Here is a 10709-nt window from a genome sequence, read left to right as displayed (position 1 = left end):
ATTATTTTCATACTATTTTGAAAATAAAAACAAAAATCATCTTACTAAATAAGCTCAATGTATTAAAAGGACATAATTTTAAATGCTTTAACAGAAGAAGGGGGACACCACTACATTTGAAAACCCACTGGTAGACTCAAACGCTCACAACAGCGAGTGAAGCTTTTAAGAAAGAGTGGGGAGGGGCCGCCAGGGGTGAATAGTAAACATGTCTTGTCTAATGGGGCCACCATGTGAATGTGAATACTGAATTCTCCCACAATTCTCTCTCTATAGTCTCTTCCATTCTCCCCCTCTCACAAGTCACAACCAAAAGACTATCTTTTTTTGATTTTTTATTTTTTTCAGAGATTACTCTTTTCTCTTTCTTTATAGCATTCCCTGATATCTCATTTCTGATCTCTCTCTCTCTTAAGTCTTAAGTGAGGAGAGAGTCTCACTCATATTCATTCATCTATACTTTTTTACGTCCCATCAAACAAGCGCTCTTCTCTCTCTCTCTCTCTGTAAGTAAGACCATCTGCTTCTCATGAAAAAAAGCAAAACCAAGACAATCCCTTTCCCGTGAAATAGATCCAAGAAGCAGCCCCCCTCCAAAATCTTTACACTACAATCAAACACCGAAAAAAGAGTGAGAAACTTCAGAGAGTGACAGTGTTTGTATTACAGAGAGAGAGAGAAAGACCCATCAACGGAAACAGAAATTGAGGTATTTATACTTGGTAGAGAAGATACGACCGTGTTCTTAGCTCTTGAAAACAGCTAAGGATGCTTTAATTAACTCGATCCTACACAGCACCCAAATACCCAACACCCATAAAAGCCAAAAGAACCCAAAATTAACTCTTGGTTATGGATTCAACATCTGGTGGTGCTGGTTCATCCGACCCGAATAGTGGAGAGGGTCCATCATCGGCAACAGCCCCAGCTGATCAAAGCTCATCACCAGCACCCCCGAGTCGGTACGAGTCACAAAAGCGTCGAGACTGGAACACTTTCTTACAGTACCTAAAGAACCACAAGCCCCCTTTAACTCTAGCAAGGTGCAGTGGCGCCCACGTGATCGAGTTCTTGAAGTACTTGGACCAGTTCGGAAAAACCAAGGTCCACAACACCGGGTGCCCATATTTCGGTCACCCGAACCCACCGGCCCCATGTGCTTGCCCACTTAAACAAGCGTGGGGTAGCCTCGACGCGCTCATCGGACGGCTCAGAGCGGCTTATGAAGAGAACGGTGGACGGCCAGAATCGAATCCTTTTGGAGCTCGAGCTGTGAGGATTTATTTGAGGGAAGTCAGAGAAGGCCAAGCAAAAGCTAGAGGGATTCCTTATGAGAAGAAGAAACGAAAACGCCCAACTGCTGTAACGGCCACAACTGTCGTGGCCACTCAAGGAGGCGATGCTGGTGGCAGTGGCAGTGGCAGTGGTAGTGGTGCTGCTGCTGCTGCTGCTGATGGTGATGGAAGTGGCAGTGTTGCAGCTGGGAGTGCTAGTGTTGTTCAAACAACAACACCTACTACTACAACGAGTACCACCGTATAGTTTTACTAATTTCTTCTCCTTATTCTTCTCTACTTATTTTTAACCTTATTTTTTGTTCGATTTTCATTTCTGTTTTAGCTTTCGATTGTGATTATTATAAGCTATATATATAGCTTTATATATATCTGGCAATTCTCTTATAAATCGGATCGACCGCATGAACAACACTCTCGATTTCAGGTAGCTAGTATAAAGACTTATTCCTTTTGTTTCCTCTCTTTCAAAATGGAGCACTTGATCTCATTCCTAGTCCATTAGAGCATATAGCAAGCAGAAGAGTAGTCAAGTTTCAAATTCTCCATTCTTTATTCTTCTTTTTCGCCTTGTGTTTTGGACTTTTGACAAAGAAGAGGAAGCTCCAAGACTCTTTTTTTTTTCTTCCTCTCTTGTTTTAAAAAAATTTAAACTATGCCACCTAAAAAAACCAGCATTTGTATCATTCACTGTCAAGCTTCCGTCTCTATTTTTTTTTTTGTCTTGACCAGGTAAACCCCAATTATATTTAAGATTGCATATCATGATTAGCATAAGTAAGAAAAATGGGAAATTATGAAAAGTACATAAATATATCTTTATAATATTTCTCTTTCTATTAGATATCACTATACACGCATTGTAGATCAGATTGACCCCTAAGCAATCCAATAAGCAAGCACAAATTGCTCTTTTTTCCCTTTCCTTTTTAAAATTTTTTTTTCCTTTGTTCCCTTTTTTTTGTATACCTTGCTGTTCCATAACTGCAACTGTTGCTTGTGTGGGTTGCTAGCTAGTACCAAAACTCAGACTATGGTCGCCACAGCTTGTAAGAGCAAGAAGGGTAAGCAAGACAACTAACCAGTCACACTAGCCTAAAATCTTTATAAGTCATCAACAACTATTCATCTGGTCCCCGGCTTCTTGATCTGCTGGGGCTCTATATATCTCTTATAATGCCCACGTGCGCCTCTGATTTAGGCATTTTGAGCTTTCAGTTTCAGGTGCTTTCTTTATAACTTGATCTTAGATTTTGTGTTCAGATTTTTAAGATTTTGAGTTCTTGGTATTTGGATTATTGGGATCTAATTCTCATTCCGTCCCCCCCCCCCTCCCCCCCCCAGCACAACTGTGCTCTCTCTCTCTCTCTCTCTCTCTCTCTCTCTCTCTCATCCCCATATGAAAATTTCATTTCTTTTTGTAATAACAACAACTACAAAAAAGATATACTATCTAATAGTCTACAACAATCAATGAAATTAAAAACTAATCCCTTTTTATTGCTGCTCTTATTTAATTAAGGTAACCACCACCTTAGTGTGAAAACGACTAGTAGCCAACCCTTGCATTCATTTTGTTGCATTATCTTATTATATCTTGCAACTTGATTAGCTTTTATAAATTTGTTATCATAACTTAGACCCACCAGGCACCAGGCACTCCCAAACAAAACCCCCATTTCTGAATATCAATATTTAGATCCATATCTACTGAAATGAAATGATGCAACATTTATTACCCTACTCATGATCTGCTAAAACAATTTTTATTATTCTGTTTTTGTTTGGTTCTTCCTTTCCTGCCTCCTTTTTTTTCTCTATACTTTATAAATAAATAAATGTTATCCTTTTGTATTTTACAGGAACTTTACACTTTCTCTTTCTGCCTTCTTTCTTTCTTTCTTTCCCATTTATACATTACACACTTTCACCATTTTAATTCCGAAAAAGGTCAAAACGAATTTGATTCTAATTTGCCCATTTTATCATCATTTTACATCCTTGTTCTTGGTCATGGAAGTCGCAATCTTCTTCTTCATAAGGTTGTACTAATTTGATTCTTAAAATAATAATAAAAAAAAAGGTTGTAGTATCCACTTTGACGGTTTCCCTCAAGAAAATGAATTTAAAAAAAAAATTTAAAATAATCAGATATAAAGATTTCAAACTAAACAGTGAAACCCTGAGGACGGCTACGGCTGAGATTATTTTTATGCAAAATCTTAAAAAAAAAAAAAAAAAACTTACATAAAAAAGACAATCTTGAATGTTTGAAACAAATAATAAAACTAAAATTAAGTTATGAAAAATGATATTTAAACATTTTTTTTTTTTTATTAATGGATTTCACCGTATATATATAAAAAAATATTTTCAGTGATGTGTTAGATCGTGGAAGAAAACAAAAAAATATAACGTCAGCCAGAGTTATTAATCCATATTGTTTGATCATCTTTGTATCTTGCATGCTACAGTACGTGGGGCGGGGAATTCTGAGCGTAGTTAAGTGCAAAAGGAGAAATGTCACAAGATAGATGGTAGAAAGAGCCCTCAGATTCTTGGCTCTTTTGTCGTCACATTAAACATTATTCTTATATCATATCCCCATTTTAGGCTACAGTGTGATAGTTCATTTAAGAGAGAGGTTTGGCTTGGGGTAGGGGTTTCTTAAAGCAACTGCACCGAGTGGTCCTGTCTAAATGCCACAGTATGCAGGGTAGCCAGTAGATATTATTGGCGTATTGACGGATGGTATGGCTATGGTTTGGAAGGAATATATGCTTTTAATTTATTTTTACCCATCTCAATTGGCTTCCAAAGAGAGAAGCACCCACATGCCCTTGCTTATATGCGCAAAAATATAAATATAAAGGACTGCTATTCCGTAACATGTGGGACAATGTCACCAAGAACCCACCATTTTGCACCATAAATATTTACACACGCTTTCCTACTGTATGGATTATTTGTATCTTGTTGGCTTCAATGGTACATATATGTATGGATGGTATATGATATGCTGCAGAGAACCACCAGCCATTTTTGCCCTTGCATTTTCTGATTATCAAACTTGGGTGCCAGCTTTATTACACTGCGAGCAAGTCACCTCTGGCATTGCTCTCTTTTCTAATTTTTGTACAGTACCCACAGGGTTGTGTATGTGGAATACATGATATGTCTTTTGAATATAAGATTGTCCGAGTTCCGATTATGGTGCAATGGCATGTTCCTATGCGAAGCTGTAAAAGTCGAGGGTAAAACATAGACTACTTATTGAAAAGTAAATTTATGTACGGGGGACTGGATGAGTAAAAGGATGTGATTGGAAACTTTCTTTGGACTACATATATGGTTGAAGACTTGAAGCATAGCCAAAAATGCACGAAACAAAATAGGGTGGTGCAGTAGGGGAGCCAGCTTAATTAGGGGGGAGAGAGAGATCATTCACATTAATTTACTCAAAAAATTTCTCTTGAACATTCAGATCATCTAGTCAAAAATTTATGTTTATTTTTGTATAAGAATTTTTTTTTTCTATTCTACATAACCACTTTTCAAAAATAAATACATCAAATTATATATATATATATATATATATTTTAAACTCTATTTCATTAAAATATCATTTTCTCTTATTTTTTTAAATTATTTCTCTCTCCTCACATACAACAACCACTAATTACTATTTTCCTTTATCCTTGAAATACACAAAAAAAGAACAAAAAACTAAATGTGAAATGAAAAGTGTCAGTGTAAATTTATACGACTATTATAACAACTTTGCAAATTTACACATCTTTAACTTGGCTAATGTAAGTAATTTCAAGGCTTGGATGTTTAAAATAGAACCATTTTTTTATTTTCCATTATCTAATGCAAATGTTCTAGAATAACATAAAAACGTATTTTTAATATTTTAGCCAATCACTTATAAAAATACACGACAATTTTATACTTGAAACTCTATTTCATTTAAATACTAGTTTTTTATTTTTATTATTTCTCCCAATTGATCCCATTATCTCTCAAATTCTTCATTCTTCAATCTCCTCCAGCAAACACATCATTCCACTAAAAGGAATTTTGAAATCCTTAAAATTTATGAACTAAAAGATATATACAAAATCCATCAAAACTAAATATACATACAAAATTTTGAAATACTTGAACAAAATTGATATTATTTGTTGAACTCGAACCCATAAAAAAAAATGACCATATTGTTCCATAAGCTCTATTTTCAAAAATTAAACCCTAACATATCTCTGAACCCTAATCCTCACCTTTGATCCAATTTAAACAAGAGAACAATAGATACCCAAAAAAGAAGAGGCAAAACCAAAAGCTCGCATAGCAGAGCAGAGTCACAAAAGGGGCAAAAAACTTAACTCAGTCTCCCCCTCCTAATCACAAAAGCAGTATCGGAGAAGCTCTGAAACTGCTACGTCAGTCCTTGGTGGAAGAGTGGAACTGGGAGAAGAATTTGCAATTGTTGTAGTACATGGAAGGCTCCATTCTCGACCACTGCCACACTGGAATGAAGAATTAACCTTCTTGTATAGCAACAGATCTGGAGAGAGAGAGAGAGAGAGGAATAAAAAAAGAATATAAAATTGTTTAGCTAAGCTACAATGTTATCCAGTTTTGAAGAAGCACTATCATGAAATTTGTAATTTTTTGTGATAAAAGGAGATGTACATATTAAGATTTAAGAAGTCTATTATAACAAAACTTGGCTTTATCAAGAGCCAAGAAATTCTCCACCATAAGTAGTGGTTCATCAAGAGTAACAAAAAAGCAGGAAAGAAAAGATCCAAACTCAACAAAAGCATTCTCACATTTATTTGCTTCATGGTAGGCATGCTCAATCCACTTGTTGAGGAAAACTTTCAAGAGGTTTAATATGGTCAGAAATAAATAAATAAAAAGTGTGTGTTAGTAGGGGTGTCAATTTGGATTAGCATGTCGGGTTTATGTCGTGTCGAGGTTGGGGCATTCGACTAAATGGTTCAACCCTAACCCGACTAATTTAATAATCGTGTCATGATCTTTCAACCCTAACCCGACTTATTAATAAGGCGGGTTGACCTGACTCAACCCATTTGACACGCTTAATAAACAAGTCGTGTTTGGTTGATACGAATGTAACACAACTCATTTCAATCTGCATAATATTAAATATAACATCTATTTAGAAATAATTTTTTTTTACATCCCAAAAGTAATACATCTACATTCAAAATAATATAGTTCAACAAAAATATAACATTCATTTAGAAATAAGTTCTTTACACTCCAAAAGTACATACACTTCAGAGAGAGAGAGAGAGAGAGAGAGAGAGAGAGAGACCAATAACCAGTTTAAGAGTTGACACTTTAAGTTTAAGAATTGGGCGTGAGAAGAGTAGTACGGCTAAAAAAATAAAAATAAAAAGATAATCATAAGAAGGTTTAGAGATTTAGAGTTTATAGGTTTTAGAGATCCAGGGTTTGTAAAGTTTCAATTTTCAATTATATCCTTTGTAAATTTTTGTAATTACTTACTTTTCTTTTTAAATTTAAAATATATGTTGGATATAAAAGATATTTGACAAATCTAAAATAAAATGAATATTTATTTGTTATACGAATTAAATGGGTTGTGTTAAGTGGGTCATTTAGGGTTGACACAAATAAATTAGCGTGTCAAACGTGTCTATTGTGGGTTACATGGATTGACTCGCTTATGACACGTTTTTTATCATGTCATTTTCAGGTCGATCCGTTTATGACTCAAACCCATTAAAGTCCAACCCTAACCCGAAAAAACTCGTGTCGAGTTCGTGTCATGTTCGCGAGTTGGGTCTAACATTGACACCCTTATGTGTGAGAGAGAGAGAGCGGAATAAAAACATAATTCAGAATGGTTTGGCTAAGCTACTATGATGTCTAGTATTGAAGAAGAATTATAATATAATATCATTTTTCTTCTTCATTAAGTAAAAGGAGACGCATACATTAAGATTTAAGAAATCTATTATAACAAAGCTTGGCTTTATCAAGAGCCAGGAAATTCTCCACCATAGATAGTGGTTCATCAAGAGTAACAAAAGAATAGGAAAGAAATGATCCAAACTCAGTAAAAGCAACTGCACTTTATTTGCTTCATGGTAGGCATGCTTAATCTGCTTGTTGAGAAAATTTTCAAGATATTTATATAATCAGGAAAAAAATGTGTGAGAGAGGTTTACATAATTAGGAAAAGAGAGAGAGAGAGAGAGAGAGAGAGAGAGAGAGAGAGAGAGAGAGAGAGAGAGAGAGAGAGAGAGAGAGAGAGAGAGAGATGAAAAATATTCAAAATGGTTTCGCTAAGTTACTATGTTATCCAGTTTTGAAGAATCATACAATAAAATTTCAATTTTTTTTTCTTTTTGTAAAAGGAGATACATATATTAATTTTGTTGTAAATCTTGGCAAAAGTATATGTGAAGGCAAACACCTCTAAATCTTATAAAAGATTCACACACACAACATAAAGAGCATCCTTAAAATGTGGCTAGGGTTTTCCCTTTTATACTTAAGACAAAACATTAAACCCTACACGTCAAATCGGGTTTGGGCTGAGTTGGAAAATTCTGTAGAAAAACAATCTGTACGAGTTTTGATCGATCGAGTCTAATTTTCGATTGATCGAGCCAGACAGATTTACACAGTAAATCCTGCAAAATACTCGATTCCAACTTTACAACTTAAACATACTTTGAGCAAGTCTAAAACAAGCCTAAACGTTTTGATCATAGTTTACCAACATTACAAATTGAAGTTCTAATACATTTAAACCTAAAGTCTTAGAACCCTACAAGTTTGTTAAAGCTTAATGGTATATTGTTTGTAGCATACATTGGGTTATATAAATTATGTTTATGTTAATATTTACTACTTTAGTAGAAATATGTTTTAGGATAAAGTTTAGTTACAAAATTGGTTGTAGTATGTGACTACAACCTTACTTAAGAAAACAAACATTACTATATATTTTTAAACTTAACTGTTGAATTACATGTTCTTTATGCACTTAATACGCATGTTAAATTTTGTGTCAATCAGATATTACTTAGGGTCCGTTTGGATAGAACTTATTGCTAAAAACTGAAAACTGAAAACACTATAGCAAAATAATTTTTAAATGTGTGAATAGTATTGTGGGTCTCATTTTTAATTTTTTTTCTGAATAAAGTGTTTGTAGGTCCCATGAATAGTACATGAACAGTATTAAACAGTAATATACAGTGTCATTTATCGGTTAAAAGCTGAAAATACTGAAAAAAAAAAAAAGTGAAAGGGAGCTTAAAAGGGTTGAAAAGTCAACATATGCGACTACTGTTCATGCTACTGTAGCATGAACAGTAGCATCTGTCCCTGACACCTGCAGCAATGGAGAAGGAAAAAAAAAAAAGAGAAGGAAGAAAACGTGAAAACGCTAAACACAGCAAATTTAATCCGTATCCAAATGGATACTTACTATATGATCTATAAAATTATATGTTATGCATAATTTTAAATTACAAAAATTAGCAATTTAAACAATTTATTGATGACATAGCTATTGATCTTTATTTTTCTAGAAATTTTGCAAGTATGGACGATATAAGAAGAAGATGTAATCCAATGGTGGATTTGTCAAAATTCATCTTCAATAAAAAGTATTGAGTAAGGTTGTAACCTAAACTTACAACTAATTTTGTAACTAAATTTTGTCCTATATTTTATATACAAAAATTTCGGGATCCACTATTGGGTTGAGGGCAAATTTTGATATAGAACACACCTATAAAATTTCAAGCATTATTATATATAAAATATGTAGTTTATTGATTGAATTGATTCTTTAGTTTTACTTTTTGTAATTTCTACCCATCCGTGTTGGATGGGAGGTGCCCTATAACCCAAGGGGCATGCTAAAGTTGACTTCACAATGGACAAACTTAGACTAACCATATCTACCTTATCCAATCATAACATACATTCAACCATTTTAATGTTCCAATTTAGTTACAAGCTTACGTTACTAAGCTTGGTGATTCTTTAGTTTTACAACCAGCCATAAATTTGTGGAATATCATTTATTTTATTATGTTATTCTCATTTTGTCCATGTATCTCTAATGTTTTTTTTCTTTTTAATTTTATATATATTACCAGCTAAAGCGAATCATACACGTGTATGAATGGACTGGCTTTTGACCTCGTGACAGAATTTAAAAAGAAACTGTACGCATAAGCTATTTCTTGTTCTCATATTGCCCTCACGTGAACGACCACCGCATAGGGAGGTGCAAACAAAAAATTGTTTAACCGGGGCTTGGGTTTTGGGTTCTGAAGGAATCCTAGATGTAAGTGTGGATTAAAACCAAAAAAAAAAAAAAACAATAGGGACACGTACTTAATCACATTTTTTTACTTGGTGAAAAAATTGTAATTAAATAATCAATTAACTTCCAAATAAAGTGTGACAAAGTGTGTGTTTGTAGTTAGAAGAACTTGGATTAAAAATACAATTTTTAACACGACGGATTACATCAGTCTTTGCTGCTCAGTTAATTTACTAATAATTTTCTTCAGGCTGATGCCAGCATCAACTACATCATGATTGTGCAACATTGTTGTCTACTATCGATGCGGGAGATAGCTAACCAATCATATGGGGCTCAAAATTTGCTCCCAAGTCAATGAATGGATTTTGTAAGAATTTGAGCTTAGAATGTGGTCAACAATGGCGAAAAGCTAGTGAGACAGAATGAGAGAGAGAGTGAAAATCTCTGAGTAATACGGGGGTATTATATTTCCAAGCTCAAGATTTTTTCAAATAGATTAGGCTCTATTTATAGAGCATACATTAGGAAACGTTCTAGAAGCTCCTACTCTAACAGAATCATCACAAACTCATAACAGACAATCCAACTAAGCACTACTCTGCAACCGTATACAAGATCTGTTGAGAGACCTGAGCTTTGTGCAACTACCAAGAGCAAAATGAATCCAGAGCAAGGCACATCGGAGTGGAAGAGAGTCTAAATACTAAGCTTGAAACGGCACTGTTTCTTGGTCAGTAATGATCCTAATTTAAGTTTACACAAAACGACTCCGTTTGTCACTAACTCAAACATCATCATTTTGATCCTAGTGATAGTTGATTACTAACCGTTGCGACAGCTGTCTTGTCTTCCTCTTTCTTTAACACATTTGAATCTAATTCTTCTTTACTACCATACACTTTTGGTGCGCTGGTCACTCTATAAGTATAAGTGTTTATGGGGTGTAGGGGGCAAGGACTGGGATTCAAGTCTCTAAGAGAGAGTTTCACACACATATATACTTAGATTAGGCTAGAGTAGAAATTATATCTTATATAAATAAAAAATAAAAAATCTGGTTC

General features: G+C 34.4%; 1 protein-coding gene across 1 annotated transcript; it reads left to right on the top strand.

Moving 5' to 3' along the window:
- The first annotated feature begins 318 nt into the window (after positions 1-318).
- LOC142607794 (protein LIGHT-DEPENDENT SHORT HYPOCOTYLS 6-like) lies at positions 319-1686 on the top strand. Its single transcript, XM_075779425.1, has one exon. It carries the CDS (start codon positions 853-855, stop codon positions 1540-1542), a length of 690 nt encoding a protein of 229 aa, XP_075635540.1. The 5' UTR covers positions 319-852; the 3' UTR covers positions 1543-1686.
- The last annotated feature ends 9023 nt before the right edge of the window (positions 1687-10709 follow it).

Source organism: Castanea sativa, chromosome 8 (genome assembly GCF_040712315.1).
Source record: "Castanea sativa cultivar Marrone di Chiusa Pesio chromosome 8, ASM4071231v1".
NCBI lineage: Eukaryota > Viridiplantae > Streptophyta > Magnoliopsida > Fagales > Fagaceae > Castanea > Castanea sativa.
Note: the sequence above shows the minus strand (reverse complement) of the source record. Positions and strands in the feature narration are given on the sequence as shown.